Source organism: Furipterus horrens, unplaced genomic scaffold (genome assembly GCF_987537825.1).
Source record: "Furipterus horrens unplaced genomic scaffold, mFurHor1.1.pri manual_scaffold_15, whole genome shotgun sequence".
In the NCBI taxonomy this organism is placed as follows: Eukaryota; Metazoa; Chordata; class Mammalia; order Chiroptera; family Furipteridae; genus Furipterus; species Furipterus horrens.
The window spans coordinates 590,505-614,462 of record NW_028327185.1 but is presented as its reverse complement, the minus strand read 5'-3'; the positions used below and the strand labels follow the sequence as shown (position 1 = coordinate 614,462).

The 23,958-nt window shown below is 63.3% G+C and overlaps 2 protein-coding genes across 2 annotated transcripts; one reads left to right on the top strand and one right to left on the bottom strand.

Moving 5' to 3' along the window:
• The first annotated feature begins 9,112 nt into the window (after positions 1–9,112).
• On the top strand, positions 9,113–13,555 carry GPR37L1 (G protein-coupled receptor 37 like 1). The gene is made up of 2 exons (XM_090263377.1): positions 9,113–9,858; positions 12,218–13,555. The coding sequence occupies exons 1-2, from the start codon at positions 9,229–9,231 to the stop codon at positions 13,028–13,030; spliced, it is 1,443 nt and encodes a 480-aa protein (XP_090119503.1). The 5' UTR covers positions 9,113–9,228; the 3' UTR covers positions 13,031–13,555.
• Positions 13,556–16,953: 3,398 nt separating this feature from the next.
• Positions 16,954–23,607, bottom strand: ARL8A (ARF like GTPase 8A). The gene is made up of 7 exons (XM_090263522.1): positions 23,318–23,607; positions 18,619–18,699; positions 18,427–18,500; positions 17,849–17,942; positions 17,657–17,724; positions 17,464–17,534; positions 16,954–17,075 (listed from the first exon to the last, which is right to left on the bottom strand). Exons 1-7 carry the CDS (start codon positions 23,438–23,440, stop codon positions 17,026–17,028), a joined length of 561 nt encoding a protein of 186 aa, XP_090119648.1. The 5' UTR covers positions 23,441–23,607; the 3' UTR covers positions 16,954–17,025.
• Positions 23,608–23,958: the final 351 nt, after the last annotated feature.

The following is a 23,958-nucleotide window of genomic DNA, read 5'->3' as shown; positions in this document are numbered from 1 at the left end:
GTGGGTCTGATGCCTCCTCTGGGCCCCTCTGGACACAGTGGGTCTCCATGGTGGACTGGTTGCCATGGTGACCCATTCCCGCTCTCGGTCTCTTTCTGAGCTGGGGGTTCTGGAGAAAGAGGGGCTCTCCTTTGCTCAGCCCTTCCTGTGTGAGCGCCGTTGGCGGTGGGCATGTGTGGTCTGGCCCTGGTGGTTTAGGGCTGACAGCTGCTTGGATTTGGGAGTGGCGTTTGGGGTCTCCACACCTTTACCCAGGGACCCGTGGGGCTGGGAGCGCGCTCTGTCTAAGGGACTGTGGGGATTTAGATCCACAAAGCACTTCATGGCCTGGTGACGTGTCATGGACGCCAATACTGGGCCTATCGAGCGTCACTGCTTTAGTCTTGGCTTCCTTAATTAAATAAACCCAGGTACCCCATGTGGGCTTTCCTTGTGGGGGGCCCTGTGGGACCTCAGCCCCCCTCTGGTCTTCTCTCTTTATTGTCCGTTCCCCTACAACCGAGCCCAGGCTGGGCAGAGCTTTGCACCAGCGCCATAGCCTGGCTGGGAAAAGGCGCCAGGACCGGTTCCCTGTTAGGGTCACTACATGTGTCCTCCAAACCCAACACTGGTGGGCGAAAGGGGGGAGGGCATCATGAACAACTGTGACGGGACGTGGGTGTAAGCCAGAGCCCAGAGCCACGGTCACCCAGACAGCCTGAGGCCTTTGCAGGGCGTCCCCGGCCCGGGGAACTTCACAGTGACTGGGGGACGGCAGCGCATCGCAGGAGCGTGGGGACGCGGGGCAGGCCCTGTGGTTTCGGCAGGAGGGGGACGCAGACGGTTCTGTGAGTGCCCGCAGACACCGGCCCTGAGCGGGGCGTGCGTCTGGGGGCTCCGGAGCTGGCGCAGGTCACCTGCGGAAGGTCTGCAGGGAGCAGCTGAGTGCGGCGTGCCGGCCTCCCTGGGCTCCCTCTCGGGACCAGCCTGACCCTCCGCTCCGCCGAGCGGGGCCTGCGTTACGCCCCGACCCTTCCTGGTCAGAGGGGCCCCTCTTCACAGGTGCTCAGAAAAGTTCGTTGAACAAACAAGAGGCGAGACTCTGCGGACTCTGTGGGCGCTCCGCGCTCAGGCAGGAGCGCCGGCTTATCCACGCTCACGCCTTTTCTGCAGCGTTTGCCTCTGGCCTCCCGAGGACCCAGCCCATGCCGTGACGCTCCCGGAGCGGTCCGTGGGGCCCCCGTTAGAGGTTCACAGCGATCCTGCTGGGTGGGTGGGGGCCTGCACCCCGATTTACAGTTGAGGCGCAGAAACCGGCTCAGGTCTCTGCTGACCTGGAACAAGCTGGGACCTGCCAGGATGACCCGAAACTCTGCATTCTGTAAATTCCACCCTCAACCACAAGGCCGCACAGTCCGGGAAGGCCTGGCAGGATGCTGTTCACCGGCCCTGGGCACTGACTCAGTCCTCACGGGGGCAGCGCCAGACCAGGTTTCAGGGGGTGGGAGGTGGCAGCAGGAAGGACTGGGAGTTTCCGTCACCCCAGAGTGGAGCTGAGCAGCCCACAGCCTCAGGCGGGGTGGGGTGGGCTGCGTCTCCTCACCCTCCTCCCTCCAGGGCGGGACTTTCCTGGCCTCCAGAGCAGGTCAAGCCCTGTGACATCACTCCGCTAGGCAGGCCTTCCGGGGACCGCCAGCCCTGCTGACGTCAAGGGCACCGAGGGGCTGCACGTCCCCCTGTCCCTAGGCAGCTTCGGGCTTGACTGTGTTTAGCAGAGGCTGGGATGACTGGTCTTTTCCCAGCAGGCAGGCAGGACAGGGCAGGGCCTGCCTGTGGGGACTGCTATTCCTGGCTCTGGGATTGCAGCCACCGCTCCCAAGTCCCCAGGCAATCACAGGCTGTGTGTCCCCAGACAAGTCCCATGTCCTCTCTGGGCCATCTCTAGGGCGCCGCTCCTAATTCAGCCAAAGGGAGCGGTTGGAGGTGAGGAGATTTGCAAGCATCTTTCAGGGGCCCCAGAGGAAGGGTGTGGGGCCCAGCTCAGGCTGTGCTGCGGCGGGATCTGTCCCCCCTCCTCCCTGGTGGCTCCCTGTTGAGAATGTGACTCACCTGCTCCTGGCACCCAGTTTCAGCCCTGCCCCTGCCCGCGCCTCCCATTTGCTGTTTATTCCCAGAGCAGGTGCACCTGGGTCAGCTCTTAGAGGGAGGGAGAGATATGTGAGCTGGAGGCAAGGGGACACTGTGACCCCACCCCCTGCAGGGGGCCCAAGGCCAGGCCGAGGGACTTGGGGCTTCCCAGCAAGGTGGGAGATTTGGGGGCAAGCAAAGGGCTCCAAGTGGCTCTAGCTCCCCCTGCTGCAAGGCTCGGCCCCTCCCTGGAGGCCGGTTTCAGCACCCCCTGCCCACTGCCCTGGCCGCAGGTGCTAATCTCTCTGATCTCCTCCCCGGGAGTGGGAGTGGTCATTCGAGCAACCGCACCCCCCACCCGAGGCTGCTGGGTGGAGCTCCACCAGCGGGGTGATGGGGGGGGGGCCACCCTGACTGATGGTGGTGGGGTGACCTCAGCTGCTTCTCACATGAGGAGGTGTGGAGGGCTGGCCGGCCCCACAACCCTGTGCAGGAGGAGAGGCCGGGTGTGTGGGGGGTTGGGCTGGGCCTGAGATGAGGGGAGAACGTTGCAAAGGCGGGAAGGGGCCATCCCCTCTGTGACCTTGGGATGTCCATTGTCCCCTTGGTGCCTCAGTGTCCCCATTGGAGCAAGGCAGGGGTCTGGATGGGTGAGCCAATCTCCTGCTGCCCTGGGGCTCCCGTCACCCAGGCGGGCTCTTCCACCCCACTTACACTCCTGCATCTCTGCAGGCGGCAGTGGGAGGCTCGGTGGCCGTTGTGGACCAAGGCGGGAGCTGGCATTCCTGAGGGAAGCAGCACAGTGCCTCCCGGGAGCTGTCCCCGCCAGGTCCCGCTCCAGACCACAGAGCAGACAACAAAGCAAGCAGGTGGAAAATTCCCCCTGGCCTTCTGCCCAGGCACCCTGGATGCAACCGTGCCAGGCTGGGCGGGCAGGAGCCCAAAGTCCAGGGCACCAACAGCCTGGCAGCCACAGGGAGCTGGCGGGGGCCCTCCAAGCTCTGACTCCATTGCCCCCCAGCGCCCAGAATGGATGCTGCATTCTGCCAAGGGGGAGACAAAGGGGGGAGGTGTGACGGGGACACGCGTGGCCATCTAGGGGAGGCCTGGGGCTTCTCAAAGGGTGCAGCCCTGAGTCTGGATGATCATCCAGGCCCACCCAGTCCTGAGCGGAGGGGCCCTTGAGACAGTCCTGGGGGCTGCAGCCAACTCAGTGACCAGGCAGGCAGCGAGCTTCATCAAGTGCCGTGGGGGGCAGATGGCCCTGGGTCCACTCCCGTGGTCTCTGTCTTGTGACCTTGAGCAGAGTGTGTCCCCCACAAGGCCTTGCTGTGTCCACCTCAGATTCAGGAGGGCGGCTGGGCCCTGCCCTCCTGGAAGGGCCTGAAGCCCCACCCACAAGGGGCCTAGGAGAAGCCAGCCGCTCTGTGTGCACCTGGAACATGGGACCGGGGCCTGCTTGGGCAGGGGTCCCTTGTGTGTGAAAACCCAGGAGGGTCCCTGGCCCCAGCCTCACTCCTCTCAGTTCCCTGGCCATGTCCCTGATCTGGAGCTGGTTTCCAGAATGTGCACCCACAAACGTTTTTGTGTTTCCATTCAGTTCAGGTGGGCCTTTCAGAATCAAGGAAAGCCCTCTTTGGCTTTACAGATGACAGCCAGCTGCCAGTTGGGTCATCAGATCACTGCCCCGGCAAAGGCATTGGACACGGGAGGGTGGAGGTGTCAGGGTGCAGTGAGGTCAAAGTGAACCCACACAGGGCTGGGAATGGCACCCAAAGGGCATGTCCCACTGACCCAGAGTCAGCAGCCTATAAGCGTCATTGCTCTTCCAGAGAACATCGTCCGTCTGGGCTGGGAGGAGAAGTCCTCACAGATAAGGGGCAGGGCATGGACCTGGCTACCGGACAGCCCATTAGCTTTGCTCTGGGAACCCAGCCGCCTTGACTCACTGACAGCACACCAGGAGGCCTGGGCCTTACCCCTCTTCCAGCAGACACACCTGCAGCCACCTGCTGGCACACACCTGCCCCGGCCATCTTGGGCCCATCAGTCTCCCTAACAGCTGCAGGTGGCCAGCTCCTCAAGGCCCACCTGCAGGGAGGTGTCCCCTGCCCCACACTGAGCACAGACACTCACACACATGCTCACACACAGATGCACAGGGATGCACACACATGCACACACTGCACAGGTGAGCACTCATGTGCTTTCCAGGCTCAGCCACTGCCACCTCCTCCACCCTTGGATCAGAAGTGTGCAGGGGAGGATGGACCAGGAGATGCCACAGGCCTGGGGCCCAAATCCAGACCCGGAGCAGCCAGCAAGGTGGCCTCCACCTCCTGGAAGCGGGCCAGGGCGGGGTCTCTGTGTCTGTCTCGCGCCCTCTTTGCATTTGGGGAATGTCCCCACAGGGAGGTGTGGCCCTGTGACCCATTCTCAGCCTCTTCTCTGCCCAGTCTGGGTGAGGACTAAGGAGGACATCGATGAAGAGGTCCCTCTAGGAGAGGGAGAGAAAATGTAGGGTTCTGGCCGTGGGGTCTGAGGTTCCCAGCATCCTGGTCAGGGACACATTGCCGGCTTCTGGGGCTTCGTGAGCGCAAGGACCCTTGGCCATGGGCCATCTGGGCAGTGCCGAGGGACAGTGGGTGAGGCGGGGGGAGGAAGGAGGGCAGGGGATGACCTGCGTTCCCTCCCACCTGAGTCAGGAATGCCACCTGGCCATCTAAGCTCACGTTCTCTCATCCCCCTGTGTGTGTGCTCCTGTCCCCCCTCACAGGCAAGAGCCCTGAGGTCAGACAGCTCAGGTGACCTGCCCCAGGCCACACAGCTGGGAAGAGAGGTGTGTGTCCCGACGACCCCCCAGCTCAGGACCTGGGAGCCGGGAGGGTGACGTGCAGCGCTGGGGCTTAGAGGAGACCAGCAGTCCTTCCCAATGTGCCTGCCCGCAAGGCTGACCCTCCTCCCTGCCCCCGCTGCATTCCTTTCTGCTGAGGTTGGCAGCCTGGGTCAGGACATCAGAGCCAAGAAGGGCACCTGGCCGTGCATAATCTCCTTGTCCTGGCTGGGCCCCTTGAGACAGGGGACCATGGCTTGGGGGCTGGGGGCGTGGACCTGGCCCTACCCCTCCTTCTAGACTGTCACCACCTGGACAGAGCTGGTTGGCTGGCCGCAGTCAAACCCCCTGTAGTCCCAGCCTGGGGACAGCCATCTCCCCACCCTAGGGCATCAGAACAAGGTCCCAGCCTCTGGGGGTCCTCCAGCTGCTTGGGGGTGACATCCCATGAGAGCTTTCTGTTGGGAGGAAGACAGTGTGTCAGGGACTCATGGCCCTCCTGCCTGGGGTCACTTGGGGAGGGGCAGCAGGAAGGCTGGGGACCACCCTCCAAGGGCTTCCCAGGCTCCTGCAGCCTCACCCCCCCACCACCACCACCCAGCTCCTTGACACCTGATCTTGTGATTCAGGGTGCTGTCCTCCAGCTGCCTGGGACTTGGTCCCTCCTACCTTCTACCAGACTGGCTCCCTCACTGCTACCCAGACCGCACATGTGTGCGCACATGTGTGTGTGATATCCGTCCCCGCCAGAGCGCAATCAATGGGTGGATTTTCCTGGAGTCACCTTTCTAATAAAGGAGCCACGTCCACGCCCTTCCAGCCGTCTAACCCATGAAGGGGCTGCCTCGAATGGTAGTGAGCTCCCTGTCAGTGGAGGTGTGCAAGCAGAGGCTCCTTGCTCATTAGTGACGCATGCTCGGGCGCATTAATTGTGTGACTGGCACAGAAAGTGTTCAAGAAACATTTGTTCCACAAATACCAACCCGGCTTTGCTCCCCGCCAACCCGCCCACTGTGTGATTATCTCAGACAAATTCAGGATTTTGTACTGAAAGGGTGCTGACTGGGGTTCCCAAACCCAAGGCAGTCTGGAACCCTCCTACGACCCTCTGGGAGTGGGGAGCATGTTTGTCACCAGCTCCTGGGGCTGGGTGCACCCCAGGAGCTGCGGTGGAGGTGCCCTGGGCGTCAGGAAGGCAGCTGATGCCATGTGGGCCAGACGGCCGGGCTCCTTGTCACCGGCTCTGCCTCACGGCAGCCCGGCCCTGGAGCCTTTCCCGCGTCCAGACGCCCTGGCCTGGGCTCGGCCAGGAGTGAGAAGGGGTGAGATGAGTCTGGAGTACGCGTCCTGGCGGCACCGGCCGCCACAGCTGGGAGAGTGACCGTGAGATGTCACCAAGCACAGCGGACTCTGCCGGATGGACTTCCCGCTGCCACGGGGTGTCGCGGGTCTTCCTTTGGTTGAGGATGCCAGAGCTGTCCTCACGCTCGCCGCTCCGGGGGACTTGGGGCTCGTGGAGCGAGAGGACTTGGTGAGCCATCTGCCCTGCTGCCTGCTGCTGGTTGGGTCTTAGCTTCTTAAGCACGGGCACCGGGTGTCTGCTGGGCACCAGGCACAGGGGTTGCAGACGGAAGGCGGCCCCGCTCACCTGGCCTCAGGGAAGGTGTGGTCTGCTAGCCCTGGGGCTGTGTCCCCTTCTTCCGTCCCCTCTTGGGAGCTCTACTCTGAAGCTTTGCAGAGGAACCCCCGCTTCCTGGCACCATCACACTCTCACTGGTGTCCAAAGCCCCTGGAGAATTTGCTAGAACACAGGCTGCTGCTCCCACCACCGTCAGGTCCAGACTGGCGACTGAGACCGTGCCTTTCAAACAAGCGCCTGCTGTGGGTGACCACTGACCTAGTGACAGCAGAAGCCTCACCTTTCAAAATGCCTTTGTGATGACTGTATCTCCAGCGACAGCATCCGTGACTGAGCTCAGGCCTGAGCAGCCCTCCGTCCCCGTCCCGCGGGGACGATGGGAGGACAGAGGCCCCGCGATTCCCCCTCACGCTCCCTGGGCTGGTTTTTTTGGCGGCTCCTCCTACACGTGAATGTGAACTTCGGGAGGGCAGGGTGGTGGCGCGTGGCTGGTCACTGTCTCCTTAGTATTCGGGCCATGCCTGGTGTGGCAGGCGCTCCAGCAGCATTTGCAAAATGAGGGCGTGCGTAATCCGTGGCATCACAGGGCTTGCCGGCAGCAGAGCCGGGACCGGGTCCCCAACCTGACGTTTAGGAGCACTTCTGCTCAGCAGCCTTCGCCTGTCCCCCAGAGTGGGACTGGATTCGCTGGCCGGCAGCCTGGAGTTCAGAGGGCAGGCACAGGGGTCCCCTGGGATCCAGTGTCCCAGCTGCAGGCCAGAGGGATGTCCCTGCCCAGGCCTAGCACGCTGGCCGGAACGGGCTTGCCCAGATTTTGCCCCCCGGTCCCCCTCTCTGCGGCCACCTGCCTCTCCGTAACGGAAGACAGTAACAGAGCCTCCCACGACCAGTGCCAGGGTGCAGCCCCAGCCTTTGTCCCTCCCCACCCCACCCATGTACCTCTTGTACCTCCGCTGTCTCCAGCGTTGGGGAAATTCCAAGGGAGTGGGATGGGGAATTCCTGGGACCTCGCAGACATTGCCAAGGGCAGGAGCCTGGCTTCTGTACATCCTTCCACAGAAGGGGCCTGCCTGAGCCTGGTCCCGAGGGAGGCATCTTCCTAGAAGCAGACGCTGGGCCAGGAGCGGGGTGTTGGGGGACCTGTGTGGACACCCCTGGGGGCCGGGCCTGGCAGGTGGGCGGGTTCTGCTGGTGGAGCGCAGCCTGGAACTCGTCGCTGAGCATCTGCTTCCACCTAGTGGCCTGCGGCATCCCAGCTGTCCTCACAGAACCAGGGGGCCAGGGGCCGGCACGGCAGAGCCCTCTGAGGGGTCAGCGTCCATCGAGCGCCTGCTCTGTGCCACGCGGTGTCACGGGGACACGTTCACAGGTGCAGAGAAGGGCCAGAGGAGGACATGGCCCGGCTCCCGTGCCTGCTGTGCCCAGGTCTGCACTGTGTGGCACGTGCCTGACGGGGGCCATGGAGCGTCACGCTGGCCGCTTGTTTTGGCCTTTCTCACGAGCTGTAGAGAATTCTTCTCGGACTTGCATGGGGATTCCACAAAAGCAAAGCCGAGGTCCCGGCCCTGCACAGGGTCTTCACATCTCTCCTGCATGGGGAGGGCCACCCTGCCCGCCGCACCCCTGGGGGTCAGCCTCGACCTGTCCCCCGTGTGTAGCCAAGGTCCCAAGACACTGCCTACTGCCCTGGACTCGTCCCAGCAGGAACACAGCCTCTGCATCGCTCCCGGCCGCCCGTCGCGGCGTGTTCCTCTGCTCGGCAGCCTCTCCCTCCCTCCAGCCTTCCGTCCCGCTGTCTGCCTGGCCAGCTCACCTGGGAGGCCTTCCAGGACACTGCAGGCTCTCTGGGCTCCCCGGGGTCTGGCCCCACGCCCCTCAAATGTCACTGAGACCTTTTATTTACGGGTTCGTCTCCCTTCTGGACCGAAAGCCCCGGCAGCGGAGGTCTTGCCCACTCTCGTGCGCTGAGCGTCTAGAACACGGCAGGTTCCCGGGAACTGCTGGCTCCTGCTCGGGCCACCCAGCTGGGGCCTGGGGCCAAGGGCGTCTGGGTGGCAGGGAGGCCGGCAGATGGACGTCCGTCTGCTGCGAACAGTGTCAAGTTAAAGAGCTCTGGGCTCAGACCACGCCCCCGCCTCGCTATGCAGCCTTGGTCTCTAATCTGAAAACTCGAGATTATCCCCTGCCCTGTGGGGCTGCCGTGAAGGTAACAGGGAAGCCGGCCAAGCACAAGGGCCCACTCAGTGCTCAGTGAGCGACCGGAGGCCCGGAGCAGCTGTGTTAGAGCTGCCTGCAGAGGTGGGGTCCCAGGTTCTGCCCCTACTCGCCATGGGGCCCCAGGTCCCGTCTGGCTTTGGTGGCTGCAGCAGCTGGCCTCTGAGGGACTCCAGGGCTGACTTGCAGTTGCCTGTGGGTGGGGGAAGGAGTGTCCTGGAGGGCAGGGTAGCAAGAGCGCCATGTGTCCAGCAGAGGGCCCTGCCCAGCCCTGGCCGGCAGGGGGGCGGGAGCAGCTCAAGGGTACTGGAGTGGCTGGGGATGCCAGACGCCTGACTAGGGGCGGACCAAGCGGCCAGCTGCCTCCAGTCCGCGGTGCTGGGTCCCCTGCCCTCACCATCTCTCCCCGGGGCAGCTGCCTCCTGCTCGTCCGGCCATGCGGTGGCTGTGGTCACTTGCTGTCTCTCTCTCCATGGCGTCGGCCACGGGGCTGAGCAGTGTCTCTGGGGCTGCCCCCCGGGACCTGGGCAGATACCCAGCGGGGGCCCCGGAGCAGATAGGCCGGCCCAAGAGGGGCACCGAGGATGAGGAGGCCAAGGGGGTGCAGCAGTACGTGCGTGAGGAGTGGGCTGAGCTCCCCCGGCCCGTCCACCCCGCTGGCCTGCAGCCGCCCGGGCCCTCGGTGGCCGCCAGCCCCACCCCGGATGGCGATGGGGACGCCCCAGGCAGTGGGCTGGAGCCGCGGGGCAATCTGACAGGGCCGCCGGGCCGGAGGCTGCAGATGCGGAACCCGCTGTACCCGGTGGGCGAGGGCTCGTACGGCGCCTACGCGGTCCTGCTGCTGGCGCTGCTGCTGTTTGCCGTGGGCATCGTGGGCAACCTGGCCGTCATGTGCGTCGTGTGGCACAGCTACTACCTGAAGAGCGCCTGGAACTCCATCCTGGCCAGCCTGGCCCTCTGGGACTTCCTGGTGCTCTTCTTCTGCCTGCCCATCGTCACCTTCAATGAGCTCACAAAGCAGAGGCTGCTGGGGGACATCTCGTGCCGGGCGGTGCCCTTCCTGGAGGTGAGTTTCCTGGGGGGCACCACCAAGGGCCGAGGCCCCCGGCCGCCGCATGGGAGGTATGGGCGCCCGCCCCTGGGGCCCTGGAGCTCGGTCCTGCTGCTTCTCCTGCAAACCGGGCACATGGACAAACCAGGAGTGGGGTCTGGGTCCGGCCCAGCTGGTCTCTGCTCTGGGAGCCGCCCGAGGCTGACTGTCCCCCCTCTGCATGCGGTGTGTCTGCTGCCATCTCTCCACCTGGGACGCTCTGTCCCCAGGTGCCTTTCTCTCCCTGGTGCCCACTGCTTCACCCAGATGCTGCCTCCCAAAGTGGTGTCTGAAGGGGGACCCTGCAGATCCACCCGTGCCCCTACCCTGGGAATGTAAACTGCAGAAGGAAGGACCCGTCCTCACTGTGACCACCAGCATCGCCACCTCCGCCCCGCGGCCGGCACGACCCTCAGTCCCTCCTGAAAGGGAAGGCCTTCCCGCTGGTCTGGTCTGCAGTCCTCAGTGTCCCCCTTCCCTCCCCCCGGGACTGTCCAAATTCAGACATGCGCAGGAGTGTTGATGAACACGGGCTTAATCAGGACATTGCAGAAATGTCCCCACTGGCATTTAGGTGAGACCCAGCCAGGCCCTGAGTCTGCACAGGAACAGAAATGTGCAAGCAGCCTTTCAGGTTTGGGCTTTGTGGGGTGTCATCATGAGGACGGGCGGGGACAGGCCCACGCGGAGGCCGAGAGTGATGTGTGACGTGGTGACCTGCTGGTGGTGACGAGGCAGGCCAGGCGTCGGGACAGGAGCTGCTCTGGGCTCTGTCCCCAGTCACGACACATCAGCGGCGGCTTCGCGTTTGGAGAGCTTCTCTGAGGCTCAGCCTCCCGCTTGGCCTTTTTCTGTCCTTCCCACCCCAGGGAGACCCCCAGGGTGGCCCCAACGGCTCCAGCCAGAAAGCAGACCCCTAGCTGGGGCCTTTGCATCTTAGTGGTGTGTGTGCTCAGGGCTCCGGCCAGCAGGGAGGGTTAGACAGGACGATGAACTGAGCAGACAGATCAGAGTCCAGGCCCAGCCCCTCATGTGCTGAGTGATGCGTGAGTTACTTCTGCTCAGACCTCAGCATCCTCATCTGTGAATTGGGGATGATAATAGTAGTAACTATCTGTGTGAATTCTGGAAGGGTTAGGTGGTGCTTTGAATGAAAAGAATTCAGCAGACAGTGGTTTTTACTGGGACTGGTCTGCGGAGGAGGGTGCCCACAGGGCCCTGCCTGACGCTGGGTCTCTGCCCACCTGGGCCGTAAGCTCTGGCCCAGGTCCTCCTTGGCCACCCCTCCATGCCCCAGAGGACAGAGGTCACCTACAAGCGGGCAGAGCTCCCCTGCTAGGAAGGGTGACAAGGACCAAATTCAAGGCTGTTGAACCCTTTATGGAGGGGGTGGTCTCAGAATAACACTGGAGCCGTCTTGTGAGATCCTGGGAGAGGAGGAGAGAGCCGGCGATTCTGTCCCAGCCCAGGCGGCCCCTGCAGGGGACTGGGGACACCTCACACTGGAGCCTTCTGCCCAAGCCGGGGAGGGGGGAGGGGGACAGAGGGGGATCGGGCAGTCCCTGTGTGGTCCGCGTCCCTTCCTTCCTCCTCTCTCTGGCTCTGTCTCCCCGGCTGCCCTGGCCTCTTCCTCTTGGCTCACGGAGCGGTTTCCCTGGGGGCTCAGTGACCAGTCCTCGGGGACAGGGCTGAGTTCCCGACCCCACACAGCCCAGCCTGGGCTTCTCCGGGCAGGATGACAGCATGTGAGTGTAAGCGTGTGAGTTTCTGGGTGTGTATGACCATGTCTGAGAGCGTGTGCAGTTTGTGAGAGTGAGCATGTAAATGTGTGTTTGTGAGTGTGTGTGAACATGTGAGTTTGTGGGTGTGCGTGAGCATGAGCATGTGTGACATGAGTGTGTGCTTGTGGGTGTGCATGAGCATGTTTGTGAGCATGTGTGTGTGAGTGAGTGTGAGTGTGAGCTGTGTGCCCCCGAGACCCCGCCTTCGCGCGTCATGGGTGCAGGCGCGGGCAGGCCTGCAAAGCCCAGAACTTTGGAGCCTTTGCGCTGAGTCTCCCCTCGTGACACCTTCCCAGTCTCAGGAGCATTCGGGTCCGAGGGGCCATTCTCCCCGCTGCCCGTGCTGGCACCTGACTGCGGCGGCAGCTGCCCTTCCTGCCTGAATGAGCGCAGGCTCTTCGGAAGGTGGCTGGTTGGGAGGGTCTGATGACCGAGAGGACACGCCAGGCATGGGCAAGCGCCCTGTGCGCGGGGGCCGTTACTGCCGCCCCCCTTCACACGCCGTTCAGCCCCGGGGCTGACCATGCCCGCCTCTGCCTCCCATCTTTGCCCAGGTCTGCTCTCTGGGGGTCACCACCTTCAGCCTCTGCGCCCTGGGCATCGACCGCTTCCACGTGGCCACCAGCACGCTGCCCAAGCTGCGGCCAATCGAGCACTGCCGCTCCATCCTGGCCAAGCTGGCGGTCATCTGGGTGGGCTCCGTGCTGCTGGCCACGCCCGAGCTGCTGCTGTGGCAGCTGGCGCAGGAGCCGGCGCCACCCACGGGCACCGTGGACTCGTGCGTCATGAAGCCCTCGGCCAGCCTGCCCGAGTCCCTCTACTCGCTGGTGATGACCTATCAGAACGCCCGCATGTGGTGGTACTTCGGCTGCTACTTCTGCCTGCCCGTCCTCTTCACGGTCACCTGCCAGCTGGTGACGTGGCGCGTGCGGGGCCCCCCGGGGAGGAAGCCAGAATGCCGGGCGGGCAAACACGAGCCGTGCGAACGGCAGCTGAACGGCACCGTGGTGGGCCTGACCGCGGTCTACGCCCTGTGCACGCTGCCCGAGAATGTCTGCAACATCGCGCTGGCCTACCTGTCCGCCCAGCTGACGCGCCCCACGCTAGGCCTGCTGGGCCTGCTCACCCAGTTCTCCACCTTCTCCAAGGGCACCGCCTCCCCGGTGCTGCTGCTCTGCGTGGCCCGGCCGCTGGGCCAGGCCTTCCTGGACTGCTGCTGCTGCTGCTGCGAGGCAGGCGGCGGGGCCTCGGAGGCCGCGGCTGCCCCCGGCGCGGACGGCAAGCTCAGGACGGAGATGGTGCCCTCCATCTGCTTCCACAAGCCCAGGGAGTCGCCCCCGCTCCTGCCCCTGGGCACGCCCTGCTGAAGCCAGGCCCCAGGGGCAGCTGTCTGGGGCCTCCGTGTCTCTGTCCCCGCGGGTCTGGCTTGTCTGCCCGTCTTGCTGCCCAGAGCAGGACTGGGCTCCTTGTGCTGGGGGTCGGGCCTCACCAGACGGCTCCCCAAGCAGGGCCTTCCCGTCCTCCCCACGGGTGCACAGTGATGCTTGTAGGTCCTTAGAACTCAGTGCCACCCGCTGGGACCAGAGGTTCAGCCAGTTCCTGCCCCCCGCCCCCACCTTGGAGCCTCATACCCCTCAGGTGCCCCCTCTAAGCACCCTCTCACCGCCCCCCACATTTTGGAATAGGAGGCTCTTTGGGGACCAGCCCCACTTGGCTCTTCTCTGGACCCGATCCATCCCAGCCTGAACTGTCCTCCCTGCACCGTCTCTTCTTCCAGAAGCTTTTCTGTCCTTCCTCCCCTGGTGTATCCTGGGCTATGCTGTCCCCATGCCCCCCCGTTAGGTGCTCGCTCTTAGTGCCTTTCTTGGAAACAATAAACTAGGAGAACAAGCCGCATGCCCACTGGGCTTCCTTGTGCGCACCCCGCAGTGCGCAGACGCACCTGGGCCTTCCCGGGTGGGCAGTGTGGGGGGACCGCTGGCCGGCCCCTTTGGCCCTTTCTGGCCCATGGCTGGTGTCCTGCCAGCGCTGTGGCCTGATCGATGGCTTTGGAGGGGCCAAGTGGATGGACGGCACTGAGCCCTCCTCCTGATCTGAGCCGGCTGCCCCTGGGAAGTCAGAGGTGGCCAGCGCCGGTCCTCCGCCCCCCTCGCCACAAAGCTCCATTTGAGGGGCACTGGCAGCCAGTCCCCTGGGAGCCCCAGGCTTCCAGCCTCTGCCTCTGAGAGCCTCTTGTCACTGAGGATGACTCTGTGCTGCAGCTGCCTGCCCCCACCCTGCTCCCGCCCCCTCCCTGTGCAGGGCCCCACCCCATGCCCACAGAGTCCTGGGAATCCCACCTTCTCTGGGGACCTCAGCTCCGTTTGGGCCCAGAAAAACGGCACAAGTGACACCAGGAAGGGTGTTCAGCCCAGGCCACCAACCACTCCCTGCCCCAGGCGCCCGGCTGCCTTCAAAATCCCCTGCTTGTTCTGAGCGCAGCTCTGGGGCCTGCTGGCCAGTCTGTCCCTGAGCCCACTGAGAACATCTGGGGCTGCAGAGGACCCCCGGGGGACCCCGGGGACCTTCTCGGCCTGCCCCTCCCACACCCCTTGGCCTTGGCCAGCCCTGGACCCAAGCCTCCTCCCGCTCCCTCGGGGATCTTAGCAGCCTTGTTCTTGCTCCCTGGCACCCGCCCCAGGCCAGTGCTGCCTCTGGGAGGGAGGAGGCTGTTGCTAGGTGACAGTGGCCCCACACACGCTGTACTGGAGGGACACCCACCCAGTGCTTAGCGGACCTGTTGCCACAGTGACTGAAGCCCCGGCTTTGTCTGTAGAAACTTAAGATGTGGGGGCAGGCTGGACAGGGGGCAAAGCCAGGCCTGCACTTCCTCCACACCCGCCTCCCCGTCTGAGACACCCAGTGAAGGGGAGGGGGGCCAGGGTGAACTGAGGTGAAGTCTGGGGACTGGATGGGGCTGAGGGTGAAGGGCGGGGGCTGGGCAGGGGGGACCCCGCAGCATCCTGTTTGGCGGCCTCTTCTACAAAAGATACCCCTGCCTCTCCTCTTGCTGGCTGGCCAGCTCAGTGCAGAGTGGGGTGGTGGGGGCTCCAAGGGCCTGCCACCCCGCTGTCCCCCGCCTGCCAGCATGGACGCCTGCAGAATTAATCAGCAGGCCAACCGGGCCTTGGGAAAGAGCCACTTTCCCTCCTGCCTGGACCAGCTGGGGAACAATGTGGCGTTTGTTGCTCAGGGGTCCCAAGCTTGGCAGTGGTGGGTGGTGGCCATGAGCCGGGCCCTGTCACTCGCTCTCCTAGGGACGCACTCCAGAGGGCAGCCCTCAGACCTGGTGCTGGGAGGGAGGGGAGGCCCGTGGAGCCCCCACTGCTTGCCATGGGGGATCTTGCACTTTGTGGTGACAACCGCCTCACTCAGTCAGCCGAACGTGGTCACTGTGAGTCCCAGCTCGGCTTTTCCATCTAAGCAGGAAGGACACCTCCCTCCCCAGGACGAGCCCCTGAGTGGGACGAGAGCACGCGACGCTCCCAGGGACCCCTGGCACCTTCCTCCCCTTTGAGAACTCAGTTCTGCGGGACTAGAGCAGGCCTGGCCAGCAGCCGTCCACTCCTCCAGCGTGGGCGGCGACACACAGATGCGTGTCGCTTCCGTGTTCAGTGTCAAGTGCAAGCCTGTGGCCGGGAGAGGGCAGAGGACAGCCTGACTCCACTTCAACCTCCTCACCAGGGAGGTTGAAGTCACTGAGCTCTGTTTACCAGATTCTACCCAGATTTCCCCGAGACTCCTCTGGTGGTGGCATGGGGCCTCCCTGCAGGGGCAGGTGAGGGGACACAGTGTTCTGCAGGCCGCCTGCTGCATTTCCAGTGTGAAGGGGCGGCTGGGGGAGGCGGGGCTTACTGTGAAACTGGGTCAAGATGGCTTCGGATTTTTGGATTTGGGTGAGCAGAGCCGGCGTCTGTGAGCAGCGAGGAGGCGCACACAGGTGTCAGTGGATGGGAAGACGGTGGAAGTGAGCAGAGGGGCTAGGGTACAGCCAGCTCCTCCCCGAAACTGAGAAGGGAGGCCACCAGGCTGTGCCCTGAGGACAGTCAGCTGGCTCCAGGTGGGCAGTGGGGACAGAGAGCTGCAGGCTGTGAGGAAGCAGGGGCCCCGTCCCCCAACCACAATTTCCCAGGCCCTGAGCGGCACTTGGCCACTCTAAGCTCCCAGCTGGGACCACGGGTCCGACTGGAGGCGAGGAGGCGGGTGGGGGCCCGGCACGCACACAGGCGTCCTGGGAAGTGCCGATGTGAGCTGTGGGAGTGCGTGGCCCCTCTCGGTGGCTGTTTGTGCCACGGGCGGGGGTGCTGGTGGCCTGGCCCACCCATCACGCCACCTATGGAGGAACAGCCGGCAGGACACACCCGCAGCACAAAATTGCTAATTTATTCGTGTCGTTATTGTTAGGAGGCAAAGAAATGTACAGTTACAGGAATCATTTTCCAAACAGAGGTTAAATATGAGCTGAAAAGTATAAAAAAAGAAAGAGGACCATCACTTTACAAATCATTAAATTAAATAAACAAACAAACACAAAACCCAAAGAGCCAACCTCATGCTGAGTTCTGTCCTTGTGCAGCTCTGCAGCGTGAGAACAGAAAGTGAGGCGCCGTGGGTCAGGGCGCACAGGCCCGGGTGCCGGCTCCTGCCCCTCGGGTCTGGTGGTCTGGGGCAGCTGGCTGTGCCAGGGCCCTGAGGCTGGGGGCAGGGAGGGGCACCTCTGGGGACTCCATCAGCCTATGACACGCAAGTGGAGACAGCCGGACTGGGAAGTGGGGCTGCCCAGGACCTGGGATGGCCGCTGGTGCCCAGGCTGGTACCTGACCTGATGCCACCTCCACCTTCCCAGCCGGCCCGCACCCTCCTCCCCTGCAGGCCGCCCGCCCAGATCCTGACTGGGCCCTGCAGCATCGAATGGTTGATTTTAGTCTTTGCTTAAATTAAAAAATTAAAATATATATACATATATATACTGTACACACAGGACAAGAACAGAAGAGTGTTGTAAAGGGCAGGACAGGAGTGGGACGGGGACAGGGGCGGGCAGGGGCTGGGCCGGGGCCGTGGAGGGGGGAGGAAGCAGGGCAGTGAGGGGACCAAGGGAGAGGGGATGGGCGAGAGGTGAGGGGACCAGAGGGGGCGATTTATTTTACAATAAAAACAGGAGTTCAAACCTCAGCAGAACAGGGCTCTGGAATGCCCAGAGGGCCCCTCCCCACCCCAGTGACGAGGGGGGCTCCGGGGGGACTCAGGGGAGATGGGGTGGGCGGGGAGCTCGGCTTCAGGTCTGGGGCGGGGTCGCTGGTCCGAGGCGCGGGCTGCTTTCTCAGCTCCTCCGCGACTTCGAGTGTTGAATAAGCCACTGTAGGGTGATGTCTGCATGGGGACAAGGGTGAGGGTGGTGGGACCTCCAGGGAGGCCGAGGAACTGCTAGGGGGGTGACGGAAGCCCAGGGCTCCCCAGCTGCAGCCGGGACCAACCCTCAGGCCGTCCGCCCAGAGCGGTGACCCGCCTCGGGCAGGGGGCAGGACCTGGGTGCAGGAGGGGCCTGGGAAGCCCCCTGTCCCACCCCGGGGGGCTCCAGGTGGGGAAGCCAGGCCCAGGGCGGGAGCCATCTGCCGGAGGTCACACGAGTGGTGGCCGGCAGAGCCGGGACGGGGCTCAGGATGTGGGCCGCCCCCCGGGGAGCCACCGCTCTGGGGCGGCCCCCCCGCCGCCCCCCAGCCCCTCCGCCTAGGATGCCGGCACCCCCAAACCCACGCACCGATGTTGTCCTTTTCCTTGCAGGAGATGGAATAGCAGCAGATCTCTCGGTCCTGGATGGCGGATAGATTCCTGCGGTTGGGGGGGGACGGGAGTGATCAGCGGGGGGCCGGCTCTGCTGCCACCGTGTGGCCGGCCCCGGGAGCGGCGGCTCAGCGCCCGGCAGTTTGGGGAGCAGGGAGCGCCAGACTCACATTTTCTCAATCAGCTCCTTCTCATCCAAGGCCCCCGGGAGGTCTCGCTTGTTGCCCAGGACTAAGACCTGCGGAGGAGGCAGGGCAGGCCCGGGTTCAGGGTGGCCGCGGCCAGGCTCCCGGCGCTCCCGCCTGTCCTCCCCGCGCGCGGCGACTGGGTTCCCTGCCCGCCCTCCCCAGCGGGCGGCTGACCGGGATCCCCTGAAGCTGGGGCTTGTCCAGCAGGTTGTGCAGCTCGTTCTTGGAGGCCTCGATCTTCTCCTGGTCAGCGGCGTCCACCATGTACCTGGGGAGACAGGGCGGGACAGAGTGACACCGCCGCGCAGGAGGCGGGGACGGCAGCGGGGGCTGGCGGGGCTCCCGGGAGGCTTCCTGGGGGGATGGAGGCAGAGCCTGCAGGCACTGTGGGCCTCGGTGTCCTGTCCTCCAAGGCCCCTCGAGTGGACCAGCCCGAGCCCTGCCCATGGCGACTCTCTGGTGCTTTATGGGGAGACCGCCCACATCAGGTTGCGGGGACAAGACCAAGGGAGGCCTGGTTTTCCTGCGGTCAGGTCACAACCAATGGGGACGAAACGTGTTTCGGCGTATCCACGCCGGGCGATGCTATTTTTAAGAGTGCTGGCTAGCACGCAGAGGAACGGCGGGCTGAGCAGGACGGCCCCGGCCATGCGCAGGTTACCACTCGTGGGCTCTGTGTCTGGGCCCTGCAGGCGGCGAGGCGGGGACGGGGGTGGGGTGGGGGGGGTTGGGCCGTGCCCCTCGGCACTCACACGATGGCACTCACGCCACGGCAGTAGCGTTCCCACATGCTGCGGAAACGGGGCTGTCCCCCGATGTCCCAGAGCTGAGCAAGAAGAGAGTGCAGTGGTCTCAGCAGCAGGGAGGCAACCCAACCCTCCAGCCGCCCAGATACCCCCCCACCACTATCCAGGGCTCCCTGCCCCCACCCCACCCCCGCCTACCTTGATGGTCACATTCCCCTTGGTGATCTTGCGCATGTTGAAACCCACCGTGGGGATCATGTCCTCGTTGAACTGCCCTGACTGGAGGGAGAAGTGGGAGTTGGAAAAGGGACAACAACCAGCCAGACCTGCTGCACGTCCCAGAAGGCCGCCGACGGCAGCCTGCAGGCAGGACGCAGAGACCAGGTCAGAGCCCCTCTGGCTCAGGAGCATCCGCAGGCATCTGCCCACCCCTGGACGTCTCCTGTGATGAGGAGGCCTGTGAGCTCTCTGTGCAGACCCGGAACGGACTCTTCCAAAGGTCTGACCCGTCTCTCTGTTGGAACAGAAGCCCCTCGCTGGATTTAGTCTCCATGGACAGGAACGGACACCTCCCACCCAGCACAGGAGCCCCAAACACGTCACAGGAAACAGTCAGGGGTCTTAAGGGAAGCACATTTGTTTTTTGTGGGTAAACCAGCCACCCTCAAAATGCAACACACACCAGCAATTTCAGGACTCTCGTTGGTTTTGTTCATCTGCACTACGCTGGACTAGTTAGGGTGGACCATCCACACTCCGTAAGGTCAGCTGCCTACGCGCTTCCCCCCCAAACGGAGACCTTCGGGAGAGAAGCCACGTCCACATGAATGACATCAGTAAATATTGCTGAATGATGAGGAGTTGCCTGCAATTCTACTTTCCAGAACCCCTTTTCAAATCCTAATGATTTTCATTTCTCCCCTCTGAATCATCTCTGAGGTTTCCAGATTGTTCCAAAGTAGTCAGAGGCCTCCCAGACTCCCTCAGGTCACCTCCACGCTCACAGGTAGGATGCAGGCTGGGGCTGACCTGTCCTGGTCCCTGAGGGTGACAGCCTTGTTCCTTCACTCCCCGCTGTCTTCTGAGCCACACCAGCCAGTGGCAGGAATGGTCCATCTCAGGTCCCATGGCGAGGTCGGGGCTGTGACCATTAGTAAGATCATGGTGCCTTCTTCAGAGCCCATGTGTCTGCCCCTAGGGTCCCCTCTGACCGAGAGCACCCAGAGTCCTAAAACCTGCAGGAATGCCCACCTCATTCAGGCTCTTGGATGTGAGGACCGAGAGCCCAGGACTCCCGTGAAGACGAGACCAAGGGCTTTGGGGACCTCTGCCCCCAAGCATGGCACAATCTGTGTGCTCAAGCTTTTGTCCACGTGTGTGCTTCTCTGGGGAAAGGGCCTCTAAGTTCTACCGGATATCAAAGGTCCCAGAGCCCCTCACGGTCAGGAATCAGTGAGGAAAGGAGGGGTGCTCTGGAGAAGCGGCTCCTCTTCTGGCTGAGTGGGGACAGCCACACGTCCCATATCACCCAAGTCCCAGCTGGGTGCCAGGAGGGGCGGGGGGGGGGGCCTGCGGGACCAACCTCCACCCTGTGCCCATCCTGGCTGGTGAGGACATTGAGCCCAGGCACCGCTCACCTCCCATCATCCTGCAGGAGCCCACACAGGACAGCTGAGCCTTGGGGCCTCGGGGTTTCCTTCTATCACATGGGGGCGGGGCTTCAGCTTCAAGGTTGGCGGATAAGGGTCACAAAACTTGGAAATGGTGGAGATGGCATGAGGACCCATCACTGCTCCTCAGAAATCAGAGGACCCACAGGCTCCCATGCAATGAGAAGCCCACCCTGGCAGTTGTGACCTGGGGCAAACACGGCGCCAGGAGAACCCTCAAGTTGTAGTGCAGCTGGGAAGCGCACTGACTAGGAACGCTGCTCATGCCTCCGGTTCACACAAGTTCCTTTCTGAAGGTCAGAAGCAGCCCTGGCTGGTGTGGCTCAGCGGACTAAGCACCGGCCTGCGGACTGAAAGGTCACCAGTTCGATTCCCAGGCCAGGTAGGCCTCTCACATCAATCTTTCTCTTTCTCTTTCCCCCTCCCTTCCCTTCTCTCTAAAAATAAATAAAATATTAAAAATTAAAAGAAAAAAAAAAAGAAGTTACCTATGCTCAGTCAACCATGGTCCAAAAATATTAAGTGGAAAATTACAGAAATACACACTCCATAAGTTTAAATTGTGCACCATGAAATCGCGTGCCACCCTACTTTGTCCCGCCCGCCGCCCAGGCCGTGAATCACCCCTCTGTCCAGTCTCCATGCCGTTCGCGCAGGACAATAAGAGAGTTTGTGAGAGAGAGACTACATTCATGTAAGTTTGATTTCAGCGTGTTGTTATAATTGTTCTGTTTCATTATTAGTCACAGTTGTTAATCTCTTACTGTGCTTAAGTTACAAAGTAAACTTTACTACCGGTGCATCTCTATAGAAGGAAACACAGGGTTCGGTGCTATCCGCAGTTTCAGGCATCCACTGGGGCCTTGGTCATACCCCCCGCAGATAAGGGGAGACCGCTGTGACCCTAGAGTCAGCTAGTCCAACCTCCTGTCTCCCACTTGAAGCCCCTCACTCAGGCCCTGCCACCCTGGGCCAGTTCCAGCTCTCCCCAGCTTGCATCCTCCTGTGACTCCCCTCCCTGTGCCCGCTCCTTCCCCTTGGCCTCTCCAAGGCACACTTTTAACCTAACGGCCCTCTCCTTCCCCTCAGGGCAAACACCCCCTGCTTTGTGGCACCCCATTTTTCAGAGGTCTAAGATGAGTTTTAGGTTCCTAGAAACATTGTCTATCATTTTTTTCCAGCTCACATCAGCCGGCTGAGAAACTGGACATATCAACTCGGTTTGTATTTACAGTGAGACCTCCCGTGAGAAAAACCAGAAGTGGGGAAACGCAGGGACAAACAGGCCCCACGCACAGGAACAGAGACTGAGAAAGTCGGTGGTGGGCTCAGTCTGCCTCTTCATTTCCCTCTGAGAGACACTCTCCAGTGGTTATGCAGAGGGCAGAGTGCACACACAGGACGGGCAGAGCGTGTGCGGGGCGGGCAGAGCGTGTGCACAGGGAGCACCGGAGGGCCTCAGCCCCTGGAGTGTCCCGACCTGGAGCTCCACTGCAGCCCACGGGTGCTTTCCCTAGGGGGACCTTTGCTTGCACTTTAGGGTGTGTGTGTTGAAGGACAAATTTCATATCAAAACGAGGAGGGGGCTGCCTCTGAGCATCCCAGACGCTCTCGACCCTGACAGAGGCACCTGGGCTATTGGGCTCTGCTCCTGCCCTGCCCCAGAGGCCCAGTCTCTGGATGTGATGCTGGCCTAGAGGAAACCCTCCTGACCAGGAGACAGGGCCCACCGGGGTCCCCGTGGAACCCTGTCCAGGGGCACCACTTCACTGATGCTTCCTGAGAACTTCCCTGGGGACTGGCAGGGCGACACTCAGGCTCAGCCACTAGGGCAGCAGCAGCTTACTTCTGCTCTTGGCTGTACCCCAGAGACGTCTCCTGGATACAAACCCCTAGAAGCCAAGCCACCTGGGCCTGCTGGATCAGGGTCAGGCCCTGGGCTGCTCAAGGAGCCCCAGGAGCCCAGGAGCCCAGGAGCCCAGGGCCCTGCCAAGTCTAACCCGAAGTGTCTAACTCCAGGTTCAGAGTCTGGGCAGACAGGAGCCCGGAGCCCATGCTGGCTCAGAAACCATTGTGCCGAAAAGCCCAGCATGGGCTTGGAGACCCCGCCCAGGCAGTGGAGGGGGCAGAGGTCGTTTGCAGAGCGGAGTTTGAGAGAGGCAACCAGAGCCCAACGTGGGATCACAGGGTGCCTGTCCCTCCAGCCTCCCCTCCGCCCTCCTGACTCAGGCAAAGCTTTTTCCTGGGACCTGTCAGGCAGGGCAGGGATCAAGGCTGGCCGGCCGGATGACCACACCTCCTTGCTGACCTACCTCATCAGCATTTTTGGCCTGTCTCCGGCCAATCCACAATTCTGAGAACCCCCAGTTTGGGTCTGGGACCAGGGCTGGGACAGGCATGCCGCAGCCATTCCAGCACACACAGCGGCAGGCTCAGCTTCCCCTTTTTTCCTGAGACAGAGACTTTAACCCCTTCCCCACCACTCCCGTGGCACTGAGTCTGACCACCACCCACCTCCGTCTGGACTACGGAAAGCCCGCAGGGCCATCGTCTCCCTGTCCCCAGAGTGGGCAGGGCCCCTCCAAGTCATCTGTGGTCCTGAGCACCTCCTCCTGCAACTTCTGAGCCAGGCGGAGCCTCCAAACTCCCTTTACGACGCCATCCTCTCCGGATCGGCGAGACGCGCCCATCAAGGAGGGGTTCCTGGAGCAAGAGTCTGGGCTGGAGCCCAGGGCCTCAGCTGATTCCATTACCCCTGCTTGACGCTTCCCTCCCCTTCCTCTTCCGGCAAGAAGGGGTTAAAGCATTAGGGTGCGGCTGGCCTGGCCTAGGCCCCTTCCCAAGGCCCTTGGGCAGCAAGGACCGCCATCCTCTGCACGCTGGGCGGGCAGGCCCGGCACTTTCGCCCCGTCATGCCCCCATGAGCGGGGGCGGAAAGGCCGTCGCGGCCGCAGAGGATCCCTCCGGCCTCGTGACCCCCTCGGGGCCTCTGGTCCCGAGCACCAGCCCTGTCCTTGGTCCCCCGCCCCTGCCGTGCCATCCCGGCCGGGCGGGAGCGCGAGTCGCGCGCCCCCGGGTCCCCACGAGCCGTGCTAGGCCCTAGGCGTTCGGGTGCTCCTCCCCGCAGGGCCTGGCCCGGCCAGGCGGCCACTCGGCTCCCCACCGGGCGCAGCGGGCGGAGAGAGGCCGACTTCCGAGCCCCGAGCCCCGAGCCCCGAGCCCCGTACCGCGATCACGTTGACGAAGGTGGTTTTGCCCGAATACTGCAGCCCGACCAGCGTGAGCTCCATCTCCTCCTTCCAGAACAGGGCCTTGAACCAGTCCAGCAGCTTGTTGAACAAAGCGATCATGGTCGCTGCGCTCGCGTTCGGCCAGAGCGGCCTCGGTGCGCCGGGTCCGCGGGGGTGCGCCGGGCTCGGGCGCGGGACGACTCCGGGCCTGATCGGTTCGCTGCTGGGTGTGGCCTCGGCGCCTCCTCCGCCACCGCCCCCCGCGCGCCCGGAGCCGAGCCGGGGCCGCGTCCTGCTCGCGCCCGAGCGCGCGCGCCTCCCGCCGGAGCGGGGCCGGGGCGGGGTGCGCAGGGCCCGCGGGCTGAGGCGTCCGGGCCACTTGGGGAGCGAGGGCTCGTTTTATTTGTCCCCTTCCCGCGCTGCCGCGCCCGGCTGGCACCTCCTTCCTTCCTAAAGGGTGGAGGGCCCCTGGGTGGGTGAGGTCCCCGGAAAGGAGGAACACGTGTCCAGGGTGGAGAGGGTGGTTCACCCACTTCCCAGGACAAGAAGGCCAGGCCTCTGTGACTGGGAGGACGCAGAGGCTTTGTTCCCTGTGTCCCTGCCCGGGAGCATCTCTGGGCCCCGTGTCCCCTCCTTTG

Bases quoted from the DNA above. Each gene is read 5' to 3' on its own strand.
- ARL8A (XM_090263522.1), bottom strand. From the start codon at position 23,440: ATGATCGCTTTGTTCAACAAGCTGCTGGACTGGTTCAAGGCCCTGTTC. The intron at 18,700-23,317 runs GTACGGGGCTCG...TTCTCCCTCCAG, and splicing joins CCTTCGTCAACGTGATCGCG to TCAGGGCAGTTCAACGAGGA. The intron at 18,501-18,618 runs GTAGGCGGGGGT...CTTCTTGCTCAG, and splicing joins AGGGGAATGTGACCATCAAG to CTCTGGGACATCGGGGGACA.
- GPR37L1 (XM_090263377.1), top strand. From the start codon at position 9,229: ATGCGGTGGCTGTGGTCACTTGCTGTCTCTCTCTCCATGGCGTCGGCC. The intron at 9,859-12,217 runs GTGAGTTTCCTG...ATCTTTGCCCAG, and splicing joins GGGCGGTGCCCTTCCTGGAG to GTCTGCTCTCTGGGGGTCAC.